The 27772-nt window shown below is 44.4% G+C and overlaps 2 protein-coding genes across 2 annotated transcripts in view; one reads left to right on the forward strand and one right to left on the reverse strand.

Annotated features, from left to right (window-relative positions):
• The window catches only part of UBAC2 (UBA domain containing 2), a 93900-nt gene that overhangs the window by 27616 nt on the left and 38512 nt on the right, over positions 1-27772 (forward strand). The gene's annotated exons all lie outside the window — the stretch shown is intronic.
• On the reverse strand, positions 17065-27581 carry GPR183 (G protein-coupled receptor 183). Its single transcript, XM_026038343.1, has 4 exons — positions 27545-27581; positions 26812-26855; positions 26447-26583; positions 17065-19044 (listed from the first exon to the last, which is right to left on the reverse strand). Exons 1-4 carry the CDS (start codon positions 27579-27581, stop codon positions 17931-17933), a joined length of 1332 nt encoding a protein of 443 aa, XP_025894128.1. The 3' UTR covers positions 17065-17930.

A 27772-nucleotide genomic window follows, 5' to 3' on the forward strand; every position in this document is an offset into this window, starting at 1 on the left:
GGCTGGGCCCGCGGGAGAAGGTGAGGCTGGGCCCGCGGGAGAAGGTGAGGCTGGGCCCGCGGGAGAAGGTGAGGCTGGGCCCGCGGGAGAAGGTGCGTGAGAGGGGAAAGGGGCCGTGCAGAGCGGGCTGGCCCGGCGCGTGCGCTCAGCACCCGCCGCATGCAACGGGCCCCTGAGCCAGCCCGTGCCGCGGGCTGCCGAGGGGAGGCCGCAGAGCTGGCTGCAGACCCGTCAGGGTGCGTTCCCCAAGGTGTCAGGGGCTTGGTCACGCTCCTGACATGCAGATGTGCTGTGTTWACCTTTTCTTTACAGCTGTTGCTGTGGGGGGGAGGAGGAAACAGGAACTACAGCACCCCAGTGCACGGTGATGGTTGACTGTTGGTGAGCCATTCCTTTCTGCTATTTGAAATGTGCTTCCTTTTTGTCTTGGAAAGGTAAGAAATAAAGGTCCTTAATGCCCGTTTCATTGCATCYCTATGTAGTTACTGAGGCTGGTCTACGAGAGGGCCATTATCTTCTCTGAACATCTGTTGACCTATAGGGGAAAAAAATACTCTAAAGGGAAGAGCTGAAACTCTTGAGCTTTACAGTGATAAGAGGCTTCTTTCATATGCACCAGAATAAGGTAGAGCATGGATTTGAAGTTTGATTTTATTTAGGTAGATACGATCTTGGAAGACATCGAGTTAAGGCRGAATGAGTTTGTGAAGCCAAGCTAAAACTTGTTTAGTTACTGTTCTCTGAACATTCCCCTTTTATGCCTCCAACTCATACTAGGTGTTAGTGCACTTTATTTTTGTCCCAGGCATCTGGGCAYTGCCTGTAACTCTGTGCTGTGTGATGATGTGGGCCACCAAACGTCCAGCACTTACCCTAGCAGGAGTGCAGCAGAAATGGGAGGAAGTGCAAGGCTCTGCTGTGACCAAGGTGCAGTAGAGGAAGGGTAAAGAAGAGGGTGGAGACATTTCTGCAGTTTTTTTCTTTCTATTTTGACAGTATGTGGTAGTTACTCTGTGAAATACACTGGCAGCCCATAGCTCAGCATGCTCATTAGTGAATGTTTATKTGATGTAGTTTGTGTCCGAGATGGGAATGTCCAAACTTCCACAGCTGCTGATGGGTGCTTGATCTAGTATCTTTCAATACTGATGTTGGATCTGGCCTCTTTTTACTGCTAGACAGTTCCTGGTTGGATACTTTTGTTGTCTGATTTTAAGACTTGTGTCCTTGCACATTTGAAGTCAGATTTAACTTTCAATGAGAAGCTCTCTATGGTGCAGGAGCTCAGGTAGGTCTGTGAAATGCATTTTGACCAGTGCTGTGAGGAAGACTAATCACTGCTCCAATGCTGCCATCTATGGATGTCTACCCAATATTGCAGCAGATCCTTGGGACAGCAATAAACAGGTACAACTGGGTCACAGAAGAGAGAGAGCCCTTTATACACCTGCACTGCTTAGGCAGCTCTGCAGTGCAGTTGGCTATAAATAGCAAAGAGCATTTTGACTGTCACTTAGATTGGAGTTATCTCATGAYGTGTAAACTTGCTGCTCTTGTGACTGTAGAACTATGAATTCTGTTATACAAAAATAATTATACTGCATATCCTGCAACAGGTCTCCCCTCTTGCTTTTCTTTTCTGAACGGTAAGATAAAATTCTGAGACTGAGCAAGCTATAGCTTCCTTACTATGGGTAGTCTGAATTTAACTTATAAACAGGGGTATTTAGAAGACTCCTAGTGGTGGAAGGAAAGAATGATGACAAGACTGGTCATTTTTTTCTAGCTTTATTATAGAACATAAATATAAAGACTGTAATTAAAAACTAATCCTGTATTTTTAAAAAGCCCTTGCTACTCTGGTTTGTTTTATTATATTTGTCTAATATGTTCCTGTAAAAATAGGTGAAATTGCAGCAGCTTTATTACTAAAACTCATGTTCTTTTGTAGGAGTGGGTGTTCATGTTCCAGAAGTTTGCGATTAAATTGATTTCATAAAAGCAAGTGACACTTACTTCCCTGGTACTGGGAAAATAAAAGGCCTCTTTGTCTATCTTAATAGTTAATTCTGGCAGGCTGTATATTCTGGCTATATAAGGCTATAATAATYATCATGGGGATCATCAGCTTTTCTTTCTGTCTTTACTGGCAGCATGTTTTTTTCCAATCGCTTCCTCTGTGAGGAAGGAGCAACACCTTGTTTGTTCCTCATGTTCARCCTTAGTAAAGGAAGGCAGGGAAGTAGAAATCCCTTTGGAATTCAGAAGGAAATCCTGCAGCTCATTGTTAGTGCCAAACAGTTCCGAACAAATGATAATTTTGGCTATTGTTTGTAATTTGACTCACTGTTGACATTGCCCCCACRTTGCCTGATCTGAAGAAAACAGAATATTGAAGTAGTCACTACGTGTTTAAAACATCAATTGATTGTATTCCTAGTAGCTGCTYTATGAGCATGAATTACTGATTTCTGTTTTCTTTTGAGGATTTGCTATCCTTTCTTAAAGGAGATAAAATATCCCCTCTCCATCATAGAATAAACTGCCTTGATTCTAATGGTGAGTGGTAGGACAGGTAATTATCTGAATAGGATGGTGGGGGGAGAAAGAAAGGTTTATGTGAAATGAAGAGTGTATGTGATTGGTCTCTTCAGAGAAAAAAGGAAGGAGAAGGGCTTGATTACCCTCTTGATCTACCTAAATGGTGGACAGAGGTTGATCCGGTAAGTTCAGTGGTTTCCTGAGAAGGTGCAGTTAATGTGACTGAGCCTTTAAAAAAACGTAGGCGTGAGAGAGAAGATGGTGCATTTCAATGAAATAACATCTGAGGTGGTTGCTTCAGTAGAGAACAAAAAAAAAAACCTTTTATTTCTCAAGGTCAAATTGAAGGATTTTGCTGACTGTAGGTACAAGTAACAAGAGTTGTTAATATGATTTTCTTTGATCATTTCCTCTCCGCTTTTATTTTATGCTTACTGCTTGTCCTGGCTAATGAATATATTTCTTTTGTATAGTCATCACTTTGCTTCAGACACCTTGGTCTGTAGCTGTAAAAAATGATTATACGGTAGTCCTAATGGGGAAGTATTTTTGCAAAGAAATCAGTTCTGTGCTTTTCTATTTTTTTTCTGATTTGTCATGAAGAAGCTAAGCCATTTCCTGACAGCAGCCTGGGCCTTAGAATACTTACAGGGCTGTCTTTGAGCAAGAAAAAACAAGCTGCTGCCACAGATCAGAAGAAGGTAGGAAAGATAACCTTCACAGAAAGCAGAAGAGTTTGTGAAAAACTAATTTGTAAGTATTATGAAATAAAAATAAGCAAAAACTACTATGATTTCTTATAAATAAAATTATTAGGAAAAAATATAAGCAGAACTAAATAAAATGATAATTAAAACTCCATTTCACTATTTTTATCATTTGAAGGCACGTTATGATTTCTGTTAATGTGTTCTGCTCATAATGTACCAGTTTGGGACCAAGAATTCAAAGGTACTTCAAAGAACTGGCCACACAAAAACTGATGAGTAGTATTTACTGAAGAGGAGAGCTGAGAGGTGGCCAATTAAGACTGTTCTACASTGTTACACTCAGAATTGTGAACATAAATGAGTCATATTAGGGGTAACTTCCAACTTACTATGGCTACCATGAAGATGTGTCATAATAAAGGGTGCAGATATATAGCATATGTGCTTAGCAACATGGCTTATCAGGAACTGCTGTGCTTGGGCTCCACTGTCCCGTGGTTTTTCATTAGTCAAGACCCTTCACCACTGTTAGCTGTCCAGTCCTTGTGTTCACAGAGAAGTAAAAGGCCCAGCTTTCCCTCAGACAGCAATTTGATCACTACCTGGCTGTACTTTCTCTGGGATTTTTTCAGACTTGGAAGGGGTTTTTACTCAGGCCTCAATGTTTGGCACCATGTCTATGCAGACTTGTAGCAGTATGTCCATATGTCATGAGGTGCTCTGCTTGATGTGCTTGTTGCACCTAACATAGTTTCAAAGAGTGTACAGTAAAGGCGCACAGAATTAGTGTTTTTGTCAGCTATTACTCGGTTGTCTCTGAAGGGATAGAGCCTTGTGTCTTGAGCTTCTGTGTCTTCATATCAAACATGCAGCAGCTTCAGCCCAGGTAGGACCAGCACCAGAGCCAGGGAAGSCATGGGAGCCTGCAGGCGAGAGGCAGCGCAGGGACTGTCTCCGTCTCTCCTTCCGCACCACAAGATTCACAGCTCAATACTCGAGCCCCAGGGGTGCTTGAGGCCAAGATGTGAATTGCTGTGGAGTCGGTGACCTCCGAGAGAGCGGGGGAGCAGCTGTGGCACGACACCTGCTCCAGAAGGTTCCAGAAGGTTCCTCCATTACAGTCAGGCCAGGCCCTTRCTGTAATGTGAAGAGAGACCAAAACGTCATTACCAGTCAAGAGCTCAGCCCCGTACAAGCAGTGCCACCCGAGCCGCTGAGCCTGCTAGCAGGTGGGACATCAGCTCTTTCTTAACCTCTGTCATCTTCAGAGCACCTGCCGAGGATTTGGAGGTTGTTGCATGAAGCTGGAAATTCTAGAGTAACGTTTTGTTCAGTTTTCACGGGAAATGAGATACCTCGGAGTGGTAGTTGGGATGTCTGCTGTAGMTGTCTCCAAGGGTTCAACCAAGGGTTGAATGTGTCTGGATGACACATCTGTGAAAGGGCTCTCTGCACGTGAGCTGCCCCTTGCAAAGTCGAGGAGGACTAAGTCATGTTCAGAATTGCAGGCTGTCACCACCCAGTTCTGCTTTTCACACATCCTGGGTTTTATCATTGCTTTTATTAAGTGCAAAGCACCAAGCATGTTGATATTAGAGATGTGTGAAGTAAGTGTAATTATTGAGGTTAGAAGTATGTTTTCTTAAGGGGAGGAAAACACAAGAATCTGTCCCGCCCTGTGGCAGAGTGAATCTCTGCCGCGAGTACAGCACTCCATAAGCAGCTCATGGAGATAAACATTACATGTGCCCTTGCCAGCTTGGCTAAATATTGCCAGCTGCCTTTCCCCTTTCAAAGATGAATGAGCTGTAATGGGATTTCTGTGCTGCGTGGTTTTAAACAAGGGTTATAAGAGGAGCCAGTAACTGTTAACGCCAAAGCTGCACAGTGGGCATGTTATTCTGTTATGAGACACCTTGCGTCTCTGGATGATTTAGCCCTGGTCTGCCAGCAGCCAAAGAGCAGACCAGAGCGAAATYTGTTCTCATCTGGCAGTTTCTGTTACTCTTGTTATGTGCGGAGAGAGAAATGGGAGTGAAGGCTTTTGAGGGGTGAAGAGCTTGGGGGGTTGCTACAGGGATTTACTTGGTACCAACATTTTAATAAACCATTGAAAGCTAAATTGAGAGACTAAAGGTAAATAGGTGAATGTCGCAAAACTTTGGGAAATAAAAGCAAATGCTTTATGTCTATCTGCAATGTGCTTTTTTAAATAAAATTATTTCAATTTTAAGTCAGAAATTGTGTTGCCGTGTTGCCAGTTTTCTAGGAGAGAGGTACATGTTAAAAGTGAAAACTTTGTTCTTTCCAATAACATTTTAACCACTAAATTAGTAGTCCTCACTCATACCTGTTGCAAACCCTTACAAGAGTACCATGGAAGCCGACTGGGAGAGATGTTGCCCCCCTCAGACACAACACAACAGTATTTAACTTGCTTAGTGATGTTACCAAAAGTCAGCAAACATTTAGGAGAAGTACGGGCAAGAAGACTCACATGGTGTTAAGCTTTCAGATTAAGGTGTGTTTTTATTTCACCAGTATATATTGAACAACTAAACCACAAATTTCATTACCTTGTGAGACATTTGTAGTTTCGTTAACACCACCACTTAAGCCTTTGCATGTGAAACAAGTCTACCACTAAAAACATTTAGGTGTTTTTTCCATCAAGACCACATAGCGTTTAATGTTAGTTCTCTGTGGTTGATGTACACCCATATTACACTAAATGGTGGTGGGTTTTGCTTTGTTTTTTTTAATTCCCTTTTTGGTTCCGTACTTTCTTACAACCATAGCTTGATTCCAAATCCTTTCAGTGGAAACAGTGATTCATTCTCTCACCGACTTAGAATAACTCACTGTTCTCTGTGACCATTAATTTGCCTGCATTATTTCTTCACTCTTTTCCCTAAAGCTTTACTATTAGATTATCCACTTGCATTTTGCTTGTAGCAAAACTTAATTGATTTAATTTTTCTGACCTAGTGAGCTTGGACTTTTTGATTTGAGGGGTAAAAAAAAAAAAAAAAGCTTTTCATTTTTGGAAAAAAAAAATATTACCTATCTGTTATCCTACTAGTATTTGACAATTTGAAAATTGATAAACAAAATGCCAAGAATGTGGACAAACAGATGGGTTTCTTTTTTTCTTCACTAAATACCTAGGTTACTTCCACAGTTACAAATATTTTGGTTCAGCATGCTGGTAGTGTTCTGATTTCTTGTGGATCACGGAAGTGTCCTTTCCCGTGGAGCATGGAAGGACCCTGGTCTAAACAAACATTACTTCTTTTTAACTAAAGTTTCCTTTGCAGTTTTGTGGTGCATCTTTGGTTTTCTTCCCCTCCTGCTTTGCCACAGCTGTCCTTGCCCTCTCTCCTTGCTCTCCCTACACAAGAGTTATTTTGCGCACTGTGAGCACTTAGTTGGATTAAGTGAGCATCACTTGTGATTCGTCTTTGTTTAGACTTTATTTCTTTGAGATGCTGGACAAGTTGGATAAAACTCTGGAAAGAGAGTAGCAAAAATGTTTTTAGTTGCATGTGTCTGTGGCCAGTGAGGTGTGTTTGCTTCCTGTGTTTGCAACTAGAAAGTGATACATTAAGATCACATTTCTGAGAAGTAATTTCAGAAACATTATGTATTGCTTATCATAATTATTCTGACAGAATAGTTAACTGTTATAACCACTATCAGTTAATAATTAAAGATTCCTTTGTCCCGGAAGACTAATTAAAATGTTAAAATGYTAAAGGTTAAGGTTAATACATTTTTTTTTAAGTTGCAAAGAACTTGCAACTTTTAAGTTGCAGAGACCTTAAGTTGCAAAGATCTAGTCTGGAGGAAGATGAGATTTCATCCRTAGTTAAAATATGTCAAGATGCTAAGTCTGTATTGGTCCCTCATGCATGGGCAGTTTTTGTTACAATTCTGACCATTAATAATTTGTCTTAAGCAAGAATTAATGACTTGCGGCACAAGAAGCTCCCCAAAGTGATGCATGATGACCGTGATGCCTGGCAGCCTGACTGGAGATGCTGAGCTGGAGCCCTCACGKGTGCATGAGTAAGTGCCTCCACAGCACCAGCCATCAGTGTGTTGGGCAGCGCAGGTCTGCAGCCGCTGAGCCAAGGCAGTGAACTTCTCCAAGGTCAGCACCCACAGGCAGCAGGCACCCTATAGGGACATCTGTGGAGGCACCACGAGCAGTTGACAGGGCAGGAGACACTTCCTGGATACTGGACAYGGGGCTAAGATGCCAGCAGAACGGCTTTCAACCAGCAGAAAAGCACGAGGGCAAGGAGATGGCAGAATTTCACCCTGCTGTGCCCAGCAGTAGAAACTCTTTGTTTTGCAATTAGCTGTAGTGTTTGTGGTTGCTAGTTCTGCTTGCCAGTGGTGGGATCRTGGCATGCGAATTTTGGAGCTTCTTCCCTGGCTCCAAGGGGTAAGAGGAATTGAAGATGACCGATCCCTCATTTAGTGAAATGAATTAAAATGGAATCTGTTATGCAGGATGTTCAAATGGTTTAATTTTTCTGTGCAAGGTGACCATAAAAGTATCATTACCTACAGTTTTCACTGATGTGAAGGGGAGCTTGGTCAGAGTTTGTCGACACCGTTGGTTTCTAGGTAACGTTGTGCCTTCGAAATTGGAGATGAAAATTGACAAATTTAAAGCTAGTATCTTTGCAAAGTTTTGCTATGGTGTTTGTAACATTGTTCTTTGAGCACCTAAGGAAACTTGACACCCACAAATCCATGGGCCCTGATGGGATGCACCCCAGGGTGTTGTGGGAACTGGCGGATGTCCTAGCCGAGCTGCTCGCCATCATCTTTGGAAGGTCCTGGAGAACGGGGGAGGTGCCGGAGGACTGGAAGAAAGCCAACGTCACTCCAGTCTTCAAAAAGGGCAAGAAGGAGGACCCGAGTAACTACAGGCCGGTGAGCCTCACCTCCATCCCCGGAAAAGTGATGGAACAGCTCATCCTGGCTGCTGTCTCCAGACACGTGGAGGAGAAGAAGGTRCTCAGGAGTAGCCAGCATGGATTCTCCAAGGGGAAATGATGCTTGACTAACCTGATCGCCTTCTATGAAGGAGTGACTAGCTGGATAGATGAGGGCAGAGTGGTGGATGTGATCTATCCAGACTTCAGCAAGGCTTTTGACACCATCCCTCACAGCATCCTCCTGGGCAAGCTCTGAAGGTGTGGGATAGATGAGTGAAGGGGGAGGTGGATTAGGAATTGGCTCAGTGGYAGGGTGCAGAGAGTGGTAGTCAATGGTGCGGAGTCCAGTTGGAGGCCTGTAGTTAGCGGTGTCCCCCAGGGGTCGGTCCTCGGTCTGGTCCTGTTCAACTTATTCATTAGCGAACTGGATGAAGGGATGGAGTGCTCCCTCAGCAAGTTTGCTTATGATACCAAACTGGGTGGAGTAGCTGATAGCCCTGAGGGCTGTGCTGCCATCCAGAGAGACCTGGACAGACTGGACGGTGAGAAATCTCATGAAGTTCAACAAGGGCAAGTGCAGGGTCCTGCACTTGGGGAGGAATAACCCTGGACACCACTACAGATTAGGGGTGGACCAGCTGGAGAGCAGCCCCACAGAGAGGGACCTGGGYGTCATGGTGGATGACAAGATGACCATGAGGCAGCAGTGTGCCCTGGTGTCCAAGAAGGCCAACGGGATCCTGGGGTGCATTAAGAAGAGCRTCTCCAGCAGGTTGAGAGAGGTGATCGTCCCCCTCTACACAACCCTGGTGAGGCCACATCTGGAGACTGCGTCCAGTTCTGGGCTCCCCAGTACAAGAGGGATGTGGAGCTGCTGGAGAGAGTCCAGCGCAGGGCTACCAGGATGATCAGGGGCCTGGAACATCTGCCCTATGAGCAAAGGCTGAGGGAGCTGGGCCTGTTCAGCCTGGAGAAGAGGAGGCTGAGGGGGGACCTGATCAGCGTGTATAAATACCTCAAGGGAGGCAGTGAGGAGGAGGGGGCGGCCTCTTTTCAGTGGTGGCCAGCGATAGGACTAGAGGAAACRGCCACAAACTGAAGCATCCAAAGTTCCACAGGAACTTGAGAAAACACTTTTTGACAGTGAGRGTGACAGAGCCYTGGCACAGGCTGCCCAGGGAGGTTGTGGAGTCTCCTTCTYTGGAGATCTTTAAAACCCGCTTGGATGCAGCCCTGTGCCCCGTGCTCTAGGTGACCCTGTGTGTGTAGGGGGGTTGGACTAGATGACCTCTGAGGTCTCTTCCAATCTTAAGCATTCTGTGATTCTGTGATTCTTCTGCCATGAAAACAATATATGGCATTTCTTGTGTTTTCTTTGTCCTGCTGAGTCAGACTAATTACTCTTCCAACTTCACAAAACTCATGGAGATACTTTTCCAGGCCACTTATTTTATTCTGACATATAGTATGAACTTTCCTACACACTTCTTGCCAGATGACCTATCTTGACCATTTACTTTGTGTTTTTTTATCTAGAACAAAGCCACCAAGACAGAGATCATGAGATTAAGGATCAGATACGAATCTTTGTCTTCTCTTCTGCTTTTAGCATAAATAACACTGTTATGTGTATGTCCAAGTAGCTAGCCCTGACACGTTTAAAATAGCTGGTTTGGGTTAAACAGTGAAGGAGCAAGATTTTGTTGGAAATATGGGTTGGTTTGGCTAGATGGCTTTTGCTGTGAATGCACTGGGGTGGGTTGATCAGTTGTTTTCAAGAGAACAAAGCTTGGCCTGCCTGGACTTGCCTGTGTARTCTAATAACTTTGCCAGAGTTTTTTTGCCAGAGTCAATAACTTTGCCATTTTTTATGTTTTTTGTTAAAAAGTCTCACACAGCCGGCGGGGATGCTTCATCTCTTCCTGTCCAACTAGGGGCACTGAGCCAGGTCRCTGTTACTTCTCTCCACACTTAGAAACGGTACCATTAACTGCACCATTCAAGTTTCATTTGGGCTGAGTTGCAGAGGCTTAGCTGCTTCATGGCAGCAGCTGCTGCTAATACTTTATCTGGGTGCTTTGCAGGCTTGGAAGCTGACAATAATCAGTTTTCAGCATCTCTATATTTAAAGTAGGCTGCCTTCTGCTAAATAACCACAACTTCCCTCGAAAGTTACATGCCACAGGAAGGATGAAACTGCTAAGTCTAGCTTATTAGAGTGAGGAACAGAGCTCTCCTTGGGTCTGGTACAAGTGTACATACACTTTTCTGGGGGAGATGGGATAACCACAAATGCTGCTGCCTTCAGAACAGGTGCAAAATTTGTKTTTTTTTAGCTTGCCCCTTTGCACAACATCTGTCACTAAGGGAAAGAGAAGAGGAACTGGAGAAACTCATATTTTTTACACTGAGAAAAATGAATCTATCTGGAATCTTTCTATTCCAGACTAGAAGGAAACCCAGTCTGTATTGAGCTTGCTTGCTTTTTAGAAGGATGCCAGTGATGGCATTTAAGTAAGAGCTTTAACAAAGGATAATGTCTTGATGATATGTCTTGATGTCTTGATAATGTTGATGATTTCTAAGACAGTATTATATGCTAGTTTTACTACCAAGTCAGTGAATTTCATGGCATTTTCTTGTCTGGATTAATCAGAGTTATGACTTTTTTTWAAAAATAATTATAGAATAGTACAGGTTGAAAGTGATATCTGGAGATCATCTGGTCCAACCTTCACTTCAAAGCAATGCCAGTCTCATCAGGGCTGTCTTGTTGAGTTTTGAATATCTCTTAAGGATGGAGATTTGACAATAGTGGAGAAAAACAAAAAACAAAAAACAAAAAAAAAAAAAAAAAAACCACCAACTTTCCAATGTTTGACTGTACTTTTCCTTGTTGTAACTTGAACTTGTTACTGTGTATCCCAAGAACATCCTGGCCCTGTCTTTTCATGATCCTTACCCATTAGGTTGTTGAAGACCCTGTTAACAGGCCTCGTTCTTCCCTCTTCAAGCTGGACTAACTCAGCTCTCTCGGCCTCTCTTCACGTGTTCGGTGCTTCAGCCTTCTGCTCGTTTTGGTGACCCTCCACGGCACTTGCTTCAGTGTGTTCATGTCTTTCTTGTACTGTGAAGCCTGAAATACAGAACTTGAGATGTCATCTCACAAGTGTCGAACAGGGGGGCAAGATTCGTCCCTCAACCCTTTTACTAAGGCAGCCCAGCACTGTTTTGGCTATGGGTCGCACCCGTTCTCCTGTTCAACTTTTTGCCCACCAGGACGCTAGGCCCCTCTGACCAAAGTGGTCTCCTTTCCGGTCAGTGCCTCCCCTGTGCTGCTCTGTGGGGTTATTGCAGCTCAGATGCAGGGCTTCACATCTGCCTTTGTTGAACTTGATGGAGTTTCTGAGCCCATTTTTTTCCAGTTCATTAAGGTCCTGTTCCTCTTTCTTTAATGCATCTGAGCCAGATGATCCAAATTCGGCAGTCATGGGACATGAACCCACTTTAAGGTAAGCTGCTGTAATAGGAAAAGTAAGTCAGTGCTCTTGATCTCCACATGTATAGTAGTGTTCTCTATCTCTTCTACTAGCCAGCTATAACCCTGCTGGATTTTCATTCTTTCTTYGCATTTGTTGCCTTTCCGGCCCCTCTCTTCATTTTGAATGAAGTGCCCCACAGTTATGAGCTGGTTGTTCCTAGGAGAAGGGTCTGGATGAATTGAGGGAAGCGGATCTGATGCATGTTTGCAAAATCATGACTGAGAGGAGGGGGGTAAATAGAGAGTCACTGTTCACTCATTTCCAGTATAAAAAGCAGGGACTTTYAAGTGAAACTAGCAGGTGTCACAGACACAATGAAAAAGCTCAGAATGCCAGGGGTAGTTAAATTGTGGGACTTCTTGTTGCAAGATAGTACAGACAGTAAAATTACATTTGAATTCAGAAAGTGACTGGGAAGACTGGTGGAAGAAAAACTCTTTGAGGGCTTGCATATGTTAAGATAAGAACTCTGACTTGGGAAAACTCTGCAGGAAGCTGAGAGAGTATTCTGAGGGGGAAAAAGTAATTTAAATGGGGGGAAAAAAAGATCAAGGAAACGTGTTTGGACWTATACTACCTAAGCATCAATTCTGCTTTTTCTTTGGGAGAATGTCTRGGCTTGTGTGTGTTGGGCTTGTGTGATAGCCTTGGCTACTGCTTAGCCAGGACTATGCTAATAAATATTTCACTAAGATGAATGTTGCAAACCAGCTTTACTGCTTATAGTAGCATGTTTACAATTTGGGTTAGGCAATGGCCATGTTGCTGACAGGATCTCCATTTGCACACCCTCTTCCAGGCCTGCCACCAAAGGCATCCAGGAGCAGGGGAAAACATGCTGTCTGCTGCTCAGCAATCCACAAAAGATTGTGTCCTTTATCTCCACATTTCCAGTTATATTGTGATACCTTGACACCAAGTTCACCATGAGGCAGCAGTGTGCCCTCATGGCCAAGAAGGCCAATGGGATCCTGGCTGCATCAGGAGSAGTGTTGSCAGYAGGTGGAGGGAGGGGATCCTGCCCCTCTGCTCAGCTCTGGTGAGGCCGCACCTGGAGTGTTGGGAGCAGTGCTGGGCTTCTCAGGACAAGAGGGATGTGGAGCTTCTAGAGCGGGTCCAGCAGAGAGCAACCAAGATGATTAAGGAACTGGAACATCTCTCGTATGAGGAGAGACTGAGTGAGTTGGGCCTGTTTTCTCTGGAGAAGGCTGAGAGGGGATCTTATCAACATATACAAAWACTTGAAGGGAGAATATAGGGAAGAAAGGGCCGGGCTCTTCTCGGTGGTGGCCAGTGGCAGGACAAGGGACARTGGGTACAAGYTGMAACMCAGGCAGTTCCATCTCCAKGTGAAGAGGAACTTCTTTSCTGTGAGGGTGCCAGAGCCCTGGCACAGGCTGCCCAGGGAGGCTGTGGAGTCTCCTTCTCTGGAGATCTTCCAGATGTGACCRGSTGCCCTGTGCTCTGCGTGTCCCTGCTGGAGCAGGGGGTTTCGACTAGTTGATCTCTAGAGGTCCCTTCCAACCTTAGTGATTCTGTGATCTTCCAGCCCAAGTGGCTGGTGGAACTAGTCTGAGCACTGGTGAGAGCAATCCTTAGTTCTGCCTGAGCAAGCTGAAGAAAAGAGGGCAAGCRCTAAACGTTCTTGTGTAGGAAATGCATGCATGTTTTGTGATTTTTTTTTTTCTTTTTTTTTCCCTTCACATGCTGTACACTTCTTTAGCGTTCAACCACTGTTGGTCGTTGTTATACCCTGTTATACAGCTGTGTGTAACTGCATTTTCAGGACTTTGATGGATCAAATRGTCTTCACCTTCATTTTATTTCCTTTTATTTCTCTGGGCTTTGTCATGTGCTCCTTATCGCAAAGAATTTGGTAACTAAATATTTGAACCCAACAGCTGCTTATAGAATCATAGACTAACTTAGGTTGGAAGAGATTCCAAAAGTGATCTACTCTAATGTCCTGATGAAGGCAGGTTTAAGCAGATTAGCTTGTTCAGGGACTTGTCCAGTTGCATATCAGAAACCTCCAGAGATGGAGAATCAACAGCTTCTTTGGGAAACCTGCAGCAGTATTTTAGCACCTTATGGTTTAGAAACACATGCACCATCCCCACCCAGACTCCTCCAACCTCTTACACCTTGTCAGAATTTCTTGTGTTCCAATTTGCTTTGACTGCTTCAAATTATTTTGGCCCTTCCTTGTCTGCTGTGTGCTCCAGCCCCATGACCATCTTTGTGGCCTCCTGCTAGACTTGTACCAGTGCATCCATGTCTGTCTTCTCTAGAGAAGCCTAGAGCAGTTCTCCAAATGTGCCAAGTGGAGGGGAAAGATGAYGTGTTTGGGCCTGCTGGACACTCACTGCCACAGCACAGGGGCACTTGGTCTTAGCTATGAGAGCMCATTGCTGACTGCGGGTCAACTTGCTGTCCTGCCAGAGCCCCAGGTCCTTCTCCTCGGAGCTGCTTCCCAGACTTACAGCAGCCTCTCTCCTGACATCTGCCTCGTTACCAACACCTATTAGCAGCGTGTGGACCCCAGCATCTCCGCGGAACTCAAGTCTTTGGGCCACTATTGAGTGTTGTGGGCCCTTTCCGTGAGCTTCTGCTCTGCCTGCTGTCGCCCTCGTGAGCATGGCTGCTGCCTTGTGCAGCCAGCATCTGTCCCAGAGCCACGCTGCCGGCTGCTGGCAYGTGCGAGGGAAGAACATGTTCCTTGATACCCTCCCTTTCTGCAGTCTCCATCCCTCACCAGTGTGTGACTCATTGACTTGCCTAGAGGCATGGTGCAGCTTTCAACACCAGCTGAGAAATTACATTAGTCATTCCAGGAGCTCACAGCTACTTTCTTCCCTGAATAGTCCCATGGAGCTCTTTTGGGAACACTTCCATTCATTGATAGACGTCCTCCCTCGTTTCCTCCTCTGAACATATATATCACTTCCAAGCAACGTGGCTTTAGTGGAAGCAGGCCAGCTTGTTTGGCAAAGCCCCGTTTCTTGCAGGGGGCTTTTCTCTTCTTCCCTGTCGCAGCACACGTGCCTTCTGGCAGCGACCGCTTGGATGCCGCAGGCTGAGGCCCTGGGGCAGCGTTTTGGAAGGTACTGGCAAGAGCTGGACCACCTCCTATATCAGCCTCTTSCACAGTTTGCCACCTTTCTTAGGACACTATTATTATTATCTTTACTCTTGGATAGTCCACRACCTCAAGAAAGATTTCTGTCTTGTTCATGGTTAAATAATGCAGTGTTAAGAGTACTGCCTCCCAGCCCTTAAGCCCTTTTCCTTGTTCTGCACCCTTATTCTAGCAGGGCCTCTTTCTCTCAGGACCATTTCCATACTGCCACAGAACTTATTGCATATGTATTGCTCCCATTTTATTGTCGAGCCAGACTTTGGTTCTGGGCATGTCTATGAATATATGTCTCTGTCCTGGAGTTGATTGTGAGTGGCTTGAAAGGAATTTGATTTTAGAGGGTAATTTCAGGTGGGTCTGTGCTTGATTGGAGAGTGCTGTAGTTTCTCAGCCTCTAGACACTTGAGTGTGGCTTATATATCCATGTTGTGCAGGAGAACTTCCATGTGTGCCTGCAGAGTAGTCTTTGGATTTGTCTCTGGTCACCACTTAYATAGGGACAACACCATTACTGTGTTGGATATCAACAAAGTGCATAATGTGAAACCTTCCTAGTTCTCCAAGGAAGCAGTCTCCATTTGGAGCTGCATCTGAGCTGTTTGAGAATGTGGATGTGATTTAAAAGCAAAGTCTCAGTTTAAAAAATAGTTGACATGAGATTATAGGACTAAGATTTCAATATTTTTTTTCCATTGAAAAGTGAATAAATGCATGATGTTGTGCTATAGAAAGTATTTGAATTGTATTTTACAGACAAATAATATAAAAAGACTTCTCGCGTTAAGAGTTTTATAAACATAATTGAAACAAATGCATTTCACAAAACAAACAAAACRACATTAATAGAGTAAAATGAGGTTGTAATAGTCTGTTGTTAATAAAACATCCATTTTATTTTTACATTTTCTAGACATTTATGGGTGGTTCATTCGTGGTTTTATCAAGTTGTCATTTGTTTATTTTTACAGAAGCAATGATTTTAAATAATGTTTTAAAATAGTTTATTTAAAAGGCTGATAAGAACAGAATTGTTATAATTAAAAATTGAGGGAATTAAGTGGAACTTCTGTTTAAAAAACCTTTTGTTCTATTTTTCTGTAGCTACATGTTGTCTTTTGAAACTGGAAACTYAGTTGAGAGTTGAGTGGAAGAGTGGGTTTTTGTTTTGTTTTAAGTTTTTAAGAGAAAAAAATAGTAGTTGTTAATATAAGAGCTCTTGGGCTGCTGCTGCTGTTTGCCTATGACCCTTCCAACTTTGCAGTAGGGAACCGCGTGTGAGGAAGGGGAGAACTGCAATGAGGACAACCAGAGCTGTGTTTTTAGGTGACCTTCCGTACAGCCTCGACGCCGGGGGGAAAAAAAGGCACAATAAATAGCAACCATCCTGTTAAGATCTGGCATGGCTCTTACCAGGAGTTTCCTTTTCTGTTCTAGTCTCACAGTGCAATTAGCGCGTCACGTCGGCAAGTGAAGCCGTATTAATAAAACAGAAGACAAAAGACATGGGGGCCAGGAATAAAGTAGGGAAGGAAACGGAGACATTAAGGAAGGGCATAACAACAGGAACCCAAGCCTCGCATCCTGCATGTATGTTAGTATTGAGCCGACTGCAGTAGGAGCTGTCGCTTCATCTGGTCTTGCCTCTGGCTTGGTACCCAAGTAGATAGCGGRGATGTTGTGAGAAGGTGTGATGGGCAGGCTTGCCCCTTCCTGGCTCATCCTGCTCTTATCATTTGCTGATCTCAGATAATCAGTGCTCAAAAAGAGGTGGCCATCTCGTCACCCTAGGATTAATCTGTTCAACTTTTTTTGTTTGTGTGATTTCTTGGTGGTGGCCAGTGGCAAGATAAGGGGTAACGGGTACTGACTGAAACACAGGAAGTCCAGTCTCCATGTGAGGAAGAACTTCTTTCCTGTGAGGGTGCCAGAGCCCTGGCACAGGCTGCCCAGGGAGGCTGTGGAGTCTCCTTCTCTGGAGATCTTCCCAAGCCGCCTGGATGCCGCCCTGTGYCCCGTGCTCTGGGTGTYCCTGCTGGAGCAGGGGSCTGGACTGGATGATCTCTAGAGGCCCCTTCCAGCCTCAGCCATTCTGGGATTCAGCTCTGACGATTTATTCCTCTTTCCAAAACCTTTGTCTTGTGCCCGTCTCTGACTTGCAAGGACATTCTGTATAATCCTCTCTCACTGTTCTTTCTACCGAAATGGTGCAGCTTTCATATTGAGCGTTTTTGCTTCAACTTACTTGGTATAAATAATTTATATACAACTTGGAGTAGAGGCTCTTTACAATACACACTGGAAAAAGAAGTCCTCTTTTGCAAAAAGGAATGAAGAGAAAATGCACCTTGCAAAGATGAGTGGCTTAACATATGGGAGATACTCCGTGTACAAGAGAAACACACAGTTCATTAGCTTTTCATCTGTTATATTTGACCACATGGTGTGTGTTAATTTTCCAGCAAGACATTCATGCTCCAAATACTATAAAAAGATAGTTTCACCTTTGAACCTCCAAAGGACTGTACACTACACACTTGCCATAGTCAAATTGTGCACCAAAATTGTCCCTCTTTATTTCAGAGTTTGGTTACTTGGCCTGTGTGTTAACCAGGCAAACCCATTGCTGTAGTTGTCAGCTGCTTTAACTGGAGTTTGAGGGAGGTCTTGCCCTTTCCAAATGTGCTGGTTTTAGTCTGGGTAAATTGTAAGCCCTTCCTAGTTTCTTCCTTTGTTGGACATCCGTTAGAACGTGAGTCAGGTCTTTGACTTAGTAACACCCACTCCCGTGTCTGTTCATATGGCATTTGAGCATTCACAGTGGCACAGATTTGGAAAAAATGACGAAATCAGTCAAAATGAGACAGCTAGGAAAAATCCAATGTTGAGTTTTCCTCTTGTCGTGTGATGCTGCTTTTTCAGTCCAACATCATTCCATGGTTTCCTGGCACTCTGAGAAACAGAGTCCTCCCGACGTTGCCATACAGGGARCGCAAAGAGTCTGTACTGTGGCCCCGGGGTTTCTAAGCTTGCTTCACTGCAGTGCACCCTACAGGCTGGGCTTCTCAGGTAGCTTCCCATTGGAAGATTTGGCAAGTACCATCATCTGCGTTTCTCCCACGTCACGAGAGCTTTCTTCGTGATGGGACCTGGCAGCGCTAGAAATGGATACGCTCACTTGTCGCCGCAGTATTTTCATTACAGTTCTCTTGTATCCTTTGCAGGCGAAGAAATAGATAAAAGGATCTAGGCAGCAGTTAAAATTCATCAGAAACACGGTGTAATGGAGTGACTTCTGGAAAATTTGCTTTTCGCTGCAGAAGGGTTCGTTCTGAAGCTTTTTGATCATGTGTTGGATGATTGCGACGTGATAAGGGGTAAAGCAGATGATGAACACTATAATCACAAATATAATTGTATTGATGGCTTTTTTGTTTATCCCTGATTTTTCAGTCAGTGGATTTTCCTTGGCAGTCTGAAAAAGTTTGCAGCTAATTTGAGAGTAACAAAAGAGAATAATCCCAAGGGGAATAAGGTACCCTATTAAACATGCGGCAAGAAGTATAAAAGGTAAATGTGAGATTTTTTCAAAGTTGGGGTACTCCATACATGTAGTCCTTTCCTCTTCTTTGTGCGACATGGGTTGTATAAGCAACGGAAAAGTTTGGCTGAATACAAGAAACCAGATGAATACACAAATRCCCTTGGCGTATTTAATCCTTCGGATCTTGTATCGGAAAGGGTGGACAACAGCAAAAAACCTGTCGATGCTCAGGCACGTCATGAAGTTGACGCCCGCGTAGGTGTTGATATAAAAGAAGAGAGCGGTTACTCGGCACAGCGCTTCGCCAAAGGGCCAGTGGAAACCCAGGGCGTAGTAGGTTATCCTCGTGGGCAGGGCCATGCAAAACAAGAGGTCGGAGAAGACCAGGTTTGTCGAATAGAGGGTGGTGGAGTTGATCTTCTTCCTGTTTTTGAAGATGACCGTGAGGGCGATGGCATTTCCCAGCACTCCGAAGATTAAGATGAAGCTGTAGAACACGGACAGCAGTATCCTGGCTGTGTCTTTGTGTGCGTACAAGTCGCAGGTAGAGCTGTTGGGCTGCGAGGTTGGGAGGGTGTCCATCCCCACGGCCAGCGTTACTGCAGGGAATTCAGAAGACCTACCGGGAGGAAACAAAAGGGGACGTTTTGTCATGGTAGCCACGCTTCTGCCTATCAACAGCCTACTCRTACTGCACAAAGCCTTCGGAAAAGCTGAAATGAAACTTCTTTATGATGAAATAATTTTTCAGGCCTCCTTCGAAACCCCCCCAAACTCTGGCTGTTCTATTTTGATCCCAATCCCCTCTTTCCTGGAAAAGAGAAAAAAATTCAAGCAACAGGCAAAATCACATATGCTAGTGCTGCAGTATATGTTGAAAACTGAGGTTCAAAAGTGGTCAATTTAAAGCAGTCTGAGTGGAAAGGGCAGTATGAAGAAACCTCATAACAAACGATAATATGAAACTCTCAAGGGCAGAAAAGCAGTTAAAATCTTGCAAATTTATTTCAAATTTAAAGTGTTTTTCTTTATAAGGATTCAATCTGTGGTGCTTTAGTGAACTTAGAGAAACTCCACTTTTTGTTTTACACCATACTTGCTTAGCTTGTTGGTGTTAAGATAATTCAGACTTGTTTAATTCTATTTTAACTATTAGCTTTTGCAATCTAATTCACATGTTATTTATATGTATAGCAAACTGCTGATGTAACCACTTTTTAGTGGTGCTTCAAAATTTCTATAACTCAGCTAAAATCTTTTGTACGTATAGTCAAATGGTAACTTATTAGCTTTTTTAAATTTTTTTTTAGTCTACGTACTCAGAAATGACATGGAAGATCCACAGAGTGCTGTAGATGCAATGGCTTGGGGAACTTAAGCGTATCAGAAATGATCTAGCATGGTAGAAATTGAAAAGCTCCCAGACTGTCATTGATATTGCTTCCAATAGAGAATATTTCTCTAGAGTATTTCTTAGGTTTGTTGTGTATCAGGTGCTTAGTGTATTTGTAAATGGCAGAAACAGCAGGGCTTCTCAGAGGTACCATTTGAAGAATTTAGCTAAGAAATTACAGAACGAGTTTCCTGTTGCTGTGGTTAGTCCCATCCTTAAAATGTGTTGCTTTGGTAGTATTCCTTCTTGGCTGTTGCTCACTGAAACTGTCACTTTGGTAGCAAGGGACTTTTTAAGAAAAAGCCTCATTTTCCCTCTTTTTGCTGGTAAGATTGGCTGTGTCTTCCAGTTGTTGCTGGTGCGACCGAGTGTAAAAAGACCCCCCCAGCCTCCAGAAAACCTGTAGATCTGCCAAGATAGGAATACCCCCCATAGCGAACCAGGCATGTCGTAGTCACGCGCACACTGTGTATTTGCACCTGCTCTGGTGTAGAAAGCTGGTTGCTAGAAGCACATTCTTGTGAAATACTCTCTCAACAACATTGCTGGCAGCACCGTCTCTTCACAAATATACRTTACGCTGCTTATATAATTATAAAAAAAAWAGAAAAAAAAAAGAACCCAAGAAACGGTTCTTATGTGTAGTCTGGGATGCTCTTAAAAGTCACTGTGACATGTTCTTTCAAAAGTCTTCAGCCTGCTTGTGTTAGGACTGTAATGTAGAGAGGTGAGTACATCTCTTGAGAGAGGGAAGGATATTCCTGCTGGATTTGACACCAGACTTGTTTGCTGTTTGGATGACTCATAAAAACTGTCAGCCTGTGCGTCTGCACTTAAATGGATTAAAAGAGCAATCAGGACAAGACTATTTCTACTTCAGTATAGAACACGATATGGAGGCAAAAGCTGTAGTARCTTAAATTTAAGTCCATCCTTTGATTAAAATGTCTAGGTTATTGCTGAGAATCTGCTCTCTAGTACACACTGTTTGAAAATAACTTTAATCTTTCGTACCTTAAAGTCTTTCTGGAAAAATTAGTTTTAAGGGTTGTAAGCTACACATTTTATAATGTATGTACTGCTCTTTTTTTAACCTGCAGAAACATTAAAAGACTGCATGGTTCTTCCACATTGTGGTGAGATTGCCCTATATATTTCAGGCTAATCTTTTTATATTAATTGTTCACGATGAGTCTCCCCACAACACATAGCATATTGTAATGCAGTCTGAGCAGACTTCTGGCTAAGTTAGCAGGAAGCAGGACTGTRTAAACACTAAAAGTAAAAGTGCTGACAAAAGGCACCTCCGATTCCCCCTCGCAGCGTAAGCCGCAAATCCCCCATTCGGGGTTGGAAGGTCAAAGCTGAGGTGGAATTTTGTGGCCTTGGGTTGGGGGGTGACCCCAGCAAATACCGGCTGCCTGGTTGCTGTGAGGAGTGCAGGATGCCAGGGCTGTGGTGTCAGTAACGTGCCCATCACCGCGGCATCTCGGTGTCCGCGTGTTTGGTGATGGAAGAGCGCGTTAATCATTGCCCAGAGGAGAGCTCTGGGGCRCCTTCCCCCTGCTTCATCGCCTCCTTCCTTAGAGCAGCACGTGGGATGGCTCTTGTTTCACATGAGTCGTAAAGGCTGCTTTGCACAGAAACCTGTGTGGGTTTGTATCCGTATCGGCTAAGAGGCAGTGAGGCATTTTGGGGTGTTCTTCCCCTCACGTAGGCGCTCCTCATTTCTTGTGCTGATTCCCAACATGACGTCCGTCTTCTACCCACCTCTTTCTTGAAATTAAACAAAATCCTTTCTGAGAYATACGTAAATAACAATGATCTGGGACCCAATATGGACAGTTTCTTTGTGGTAAAGAGCTGCAGTGTATTAAGTGTGTAATTTTACTTTGTCATCGCTGCAAAATTATATTTGGATATTTGAAGAATTGGATAATTGACACATTCAATTTCTCTATAAATGTTTATAAAATTTAGGATATCCACTACACAAACACATTGAATAAGTTTTAGGAGAAATTCCCTAATTTTAGTGAAAAAGGATGTTTGACATCACCTGCAGAATTTCATAGGACCTACATGTAGTATACAAGGATACATGCTATATGTGCTATGTTATATTTGTGTCTTATATGTAAGTATACGATATTTTGTGTAGGATCTTTACTATCATGTGATAAACCCATCTAGACCTGGTTATTGTTGCAAATAGGATGTGGGCCCTGGGCTGGTGTGGCAACATGACTATGTGGGAAGGAGTCATGGCTGGAGAGAGCCCGTGTCCATCCAGGCYGTTAACATGGATGCACATTAGGGAGCAGGCAATGCAAAAAACCTCAGGCTTCCTAAAAAGCCATCCCTGCWTCCTAACAAAATTCTCTTCTCTAGAAAAGATCCACAGCAGGACACAGTGTCTGTAGAGAGGGCGGAGGAAAGCGGGAAGGCCGCAGTACGTGGGCCTGCCGGCCTGGCACGCACCTCTGCTGAGCTGCACCCCGGCCAAGGGGGCGGGAGGGGGCCTGGGCAGGCCCTCTGGCTTGCTATGGGGGTCATAATTATTAAAAATAAACATGGAATTAATTTACCTTGCCAATTTAACAATTTTAGGTAAATTTGCTCCAACTTTTTTTAATCCAGAGGCACATACAGGATTTTAAGCCATCAATTATTTAAAGGCCATATCGGTGTATCAGTACTGCAAAGAAAGTTGTTATTCAGATTGTTATTTTTTTGCCGAACTGGAAAACAAATAGTACCTGATGACGCTGATGTCCTTATTTTTAGTGCAAAGGTGAGAGCTGCRGTGTGCGGAGCTGCCACCTCGGGCTGGCCTCGGGGTCCCTCATGTCCCYTCTGCCCTGGGCTGCTGCTGTGGCCGCCCAGGACACAGCCTCTGCTCTCGGCTCCTGCCTAGGAGGGGCTGCTCCTGGCAGAGCTCAAGCTTAACTTCATCTGAGTAGGCCCAGGCTTCTAAGCAGTGCGGTTGGTATCTTTTTCTGTCACTCGCTGTTTTCAGGTTTTATCACTGATGATGTATTTGTTCTCTGATTAGGGATGGAAAAAATTGATGAAGTCCTTGGGTGATGGGTTATTCTTCAGTCATTTTGAGATCTCTTAGCTCATCGGCTTTCAATCTAGCCCGTGGGCTTTCTTCACAGTTTGGAGCAATAGCATCTACTCAGAAAAAAAATGACTGTACTGTGCAAGCCTAGCATGCCTTAAATTAGTGCATGGTGCCCTTATGCCAGTCCTGTGGTCACATCAGAGAAGGAAATACAGTTGTTTCAGAAGCCTGGTTTTCTGCGAAAACGTTTGACTGGAAATATCTGGGTGACACTTGCAGCGCTGCACGCATGAGCCCAGCTCAGAGCAGAGTCCCTGATGCAAACATGTGTGAGGAGCAGAACCAGCCCCGCTCCGGCAGCATGTAAGCCAAAGCCCGACTTCCTACATATGCTCATGCCCAAGTTTTAGATGCAGGATAGTAATRCTACAGATATTTAACCCTTAATGTGCACAAACTTAAGCCATGGGCTGCCAATAGTAGTGTTGTGGCCTTGGGGGTTGTGTGCCAGTGGTGATACAGAGCTCTCCCTGGGCTCCTGCTTTTGCCAAAGGAGCACCACCCGTCCTTGCGCGGGGATGTGGACGGTGTGAAGGGCTCTAACTGAGTGTTGTCACCCGAGGTGTGATCTGTGCCCCTCGCTCTCTGCCTAACTTCTGTTCTCTGGAGGTGACCTCCTGCTGCCTCGGCCTGGTAGCTAATAGAGGAGGGCATCAGTTAAGTTCCTGCGGAGGCACCACAGAGGAGGACTAAGGAGATCTCAGCTCCTACCCCTAGGATGGCTTAGTTGCTGTAAATTCAGGTGAACAGTATTTCTCTGAGAATTATTGAAAAAGAATGGGTTTCATGTATGCACTAACAGTGAAAGGAATGGTCAGGAGCGAGAATTAAGCAGAGATGAGGCATGAAGAGGAAGAAGGGCATGTCCTTGCTGGCGGTATTCTAGTGATCTGTGTTGTGCAACTGTCTGTGGAAATCAGCGTTGCACTTTTCCCCTTTGCACTATCTCTGAGTATCGAAGCAGCAGCCTGGGGTGGAGCAGTGCTGCTGACCTGTCCTGCAGCACTGAAAACCTGGCGTGCTCCGAAATACGGGCTGTGTGACAAGCCTCTCCTTCCCTGCGGTGCCTGGCCGAGCACTTCTTGCTGAGCTGGCCCTCCTCTACAGGCCTGAGCTTTGTCGATCTCACAGGCCTGCTGGAGCAGGGGGGTTGGACTAGATGATCTCTAGAGGTCCCTTCCAATATCAACCGTTCTGTGATTCCGAGGCTGTGGCAGCTGGGGAGTATGTTCAGGGGCTGCAGGTTTAACTTATTTTCCTGAACGTCRAAAATCGCTGCTTCCCGTCAAGCCCTGCTTTTCCGCGGCTGAATTCCCGATCTACTGTGCGAGTAATTCTTGTTGCGCAGCAGCAGTTTGCTGTGTTGGAGAGAAGGGCTTCACCTGAGCTCGGCGGGTGAAGGAGCGTGCCTGCCAACGGAGCGCTTGGCTGCTCCAGGAAGGCGCCTCCCGCCCGGTGTGCGATGGCCTGGGAGCTGCACGTGCTGCGGTGAAGGCTGAGGCAAGAGGCAGGCGTGTCCTGCAGCTTCCTGTTGCCTGCTCGTGCCCTGGCACTCTCGCGTGTTATTTTTATGCATTAATTTACCATTCCCTAAGGCTATAAAGCTTTGTGTGCTAAATTCTAAAGAGCCTCAATCCTCACGTTGCTCTTATTAGTTCCCATAATTAAAATTAATGAGATGGTTGGCAGGCAGGTGTTTTTATTCTTTCTCGTTATGGACCTACCTGTTTCAGAATGGTAAAGCAAAATTTTTAAGACACTTCAGAGAATCCAAATTATATAGACTAAATGGAATGCAAGTTTCTTAGCAAGCTTTACAAAGAACTGCGATATTCTTCAAGTGCTAAACAGACTTGCAGATGTGCAYGGTGGGGTTTGTGTGAGATCTTTATGGTCCTGATTTTTTAGGGGGAAGGGATAGGAAGGGATTTGGAACTATTTTACAAAGTTGCGTGCAGATTCTGTTTTTCAGTAGAAAATAAGAGAAGTTGCTGTAAATTGAGTGTAATAGAAATAAAGAAGTTGAGTTGAAATGCCGCCTAACTAGTTAAAAGAAAAGTGGAAGTTGTTTGAAGGGTACTTATCTAGTGCTTATCCGTTGGATCTCTCTTTCAAAACATTATCTGTGCTGTGTAAAAATGTGAGAATTTTTTGAGATAAATCAYGTCTGCCAAAGCAAGTTGATGTGAGGAGCGGCAATGATGCCAAGAGAGGTAACCTCCTTTCACTTTACTTACTTAAGGCTACTAAATTCTAAAATAGATCCTTTTTAGAATCAACTAGATCTTAAAATACAGAGAAAACATATGAGAAAAGCCTGARGCGGTGACATTACACTCCTGAAGCAGGAGAGAAAATCAGTCGGGTAAGAATTTGTATCTTAGTACTAGAATAAGACCTATATCTGGTGTAATAACACCTTTTGTCTGGTCTTTTTTTTCCTGAGTAAAGCAGGACCTGTACGGGTAAAATCTTTAGTTAATTTTATGAATTAAAACTTTATAATTTTAGTTCAAACTTATTATTTATTACATGTATGCATACACCTCAATCTTTTGAAAAGCAAGGGATTACATTTGAGCTGTTCAAGACTAATTGTCAGATAAGTTTTCAATCCCCTTGCCTCTGTTCAGGAGGAGCCATGAAGTGCTAAGTGGAGCTCTCTGCTGCCCTGAGCTCTAAGGTGCGCCCGTTTTGAGACAGATCAGACTTAGGATGTGTTAGTCTGTTGAACAGGGTGTGCTGCCTTGCCTGTGAAGTGGGAAAAGYGCATCCTGTTTAACTGGAAAGATGTATAGCTTGATAGCACGTGTAATAGTTCCTCAGCTTCATGGCACGAAGGTAAGTATTAGGGACAAAGATGTTTAGTGAGTGAGGTTCAGAAAAAGCATTTCTAAAAATCTGGAAGGARATGTGCATAAGAAGGGAAGAGAGGATTTGGCTTTAAAACTCAGCTGCTTAAAATACTCTGCCCCGGGAGAGCGTGTGCGGCGCTCCAGGGCAGGGGATACAGGCTGGAGGGCAGATACTAGATCAACCTGTGCATTCGCCCCAACAGTGCAGAGTCTTCTTAAGGCACTCTCCTACAACTAAAGCCTTCTGGCAGCTTCTGTGAATAAACAGCAGTGTTTCACCTTCTGCTCCAGCATTAGGTATTTCTGCATTAGCTTAGTTGAAGTTACTAACAAAAATTGGCTAAGCTAATGTAGTGTCAAATGTTTCCCTCTGTCAAAAGCCTCTGTGTTAAGGAAGCATTTGAAATCATTTGCCACTGCTTCCAGAGGTCACCTGCCCCTTTAAAGAGAAATTAAATAGCAGCACACTAATCTAACAGTATGAATTAGTGCAGCATTGCTTTCCTGAGCTTTTCCAACCCATAAATCATTTATCTGTCTCACCGCATGAGAATATTCAAAATAATATGAAATGAGCTTTCTGAAATTGTTTGCTGTCATTTAGCAGGAAAAAAAAGAAAAAGGTTAATTCTTTTCCTGTACTTACATGTCCGAAGGTTCCCAGGTCCTCTGAGCAGTGAGGGGACGTAGCAGGACAGTTTGACTGCGAAGCTTTGCCCTTGCACATTGTTTTGAAGAGTGATGACGTCTCTCCTTTTGTGGGAGGGGTAGCTCTTCACATGCCTTAAAAAAAAAAAAGAAAAAAAACACACGCTTATTTGTATGTCAGTCCTGATTTGCTGCCTGCTGTTTTATGGATGTGAAAGCGTCTATTTTCGTTTCTTTTGCGATTAGTCTGCTTAAAAGAGGGTAGTTCGAATCAGCAGCAGCGGCCTGCCCGCGGCTACGTGCGGCTGCCATTCGTGTAAAGGGAATTCACCCAGAAGCCGGCGTGGTTAACTGCTCACYGACTGAACATTCCCGAAAGACAAACTTGGGGCTTTTATTGCGTTTATCTAGAAAAACAGCGCAATTTGTAACCAGGAGTCGTCCGATCGGTGCAAACTTTCTACCTGATCCGATCTGACCCTGCCCARGATAACCCCCAAAGGGAGGCGGGCGGCTGCGCTGTGTCACACCAGGCCTCGCGGCGGCCCGTGTGCGTTCCCGGCGCCGCTTCAGCATTACGAGATGCCTTTGAAAGCACGTGGAGGGGCTGGGGAGTCTCACCCTGGTGAGAAGGTGTCCCTTTCAAAGCTGCGCAGTGCCTTTTGAGCAAGGAAGGCGTTAAAAACAACTAACAAAGGCATTAAAAAGGAACGAGCAGCTCTGAAAACACAAATCTGACTGCCCCCAAATTCTCTTTATAAGGACACCTTAAGAAATCACAGAATCCTTTAGGTTGGAAGGGACCTCTAGAGATSATCCAGTCCAACCCCCCTGCTCCAGCAGGGACACCCAGAGCACGGGGCACAGGGCGGCATCCAGGYGGGTTGGGAAGATCTCCAGAGAAGGAGACTCCACAGCCAAATACGGAAGAAATGGAGTGTCAGATTTTCAGGTTTYTCTTACTTGTCATAAACTTGTTTCTGGGTGAGGAACATGCATCTAGCAGTTCAACTGCTTCTTGTTAAGGAGGCTGTGAAGATTGTAACTAGATGGAAATTCCTGGCATTTGCTCTTAGAAACTGTAGCTGAGAGTTACCTGGGATTTCCCCTTGAACCTCATACAGATCATTCATTACGGCAAAAGCGAGTTTATCTTTAAGGTGGCCTCATTTGGTGGCCTGATTTTAGAAAGYGAGGAGGTAGACGTCGTGATGCTGTGAGCAGCTCCGGCCCGTGCCAAGGCAGGAACCTGGTAGGAGCCGGCGACGCCGYGTTCACCCTGTTAAGGTGTTGCTGACAGTGCAGTGTCAGAGGTGTGCAGAGG

This window comes from Nothoprocta perdicaria, unplaced genomic scaffold, assembly GCF_003342845.1.
Source record: "Nothoprocta perdicaria isolate Ctin4 unplaced genomic scaffold, notPer1 scaffold_208, whole genome shotgun sequence".
NCBI lineage: Eukaryota > Metazoa > Chordata > Aves > Tinamiformes > Tinamidae > Nothoprocta > Nothoprocta perdicaria.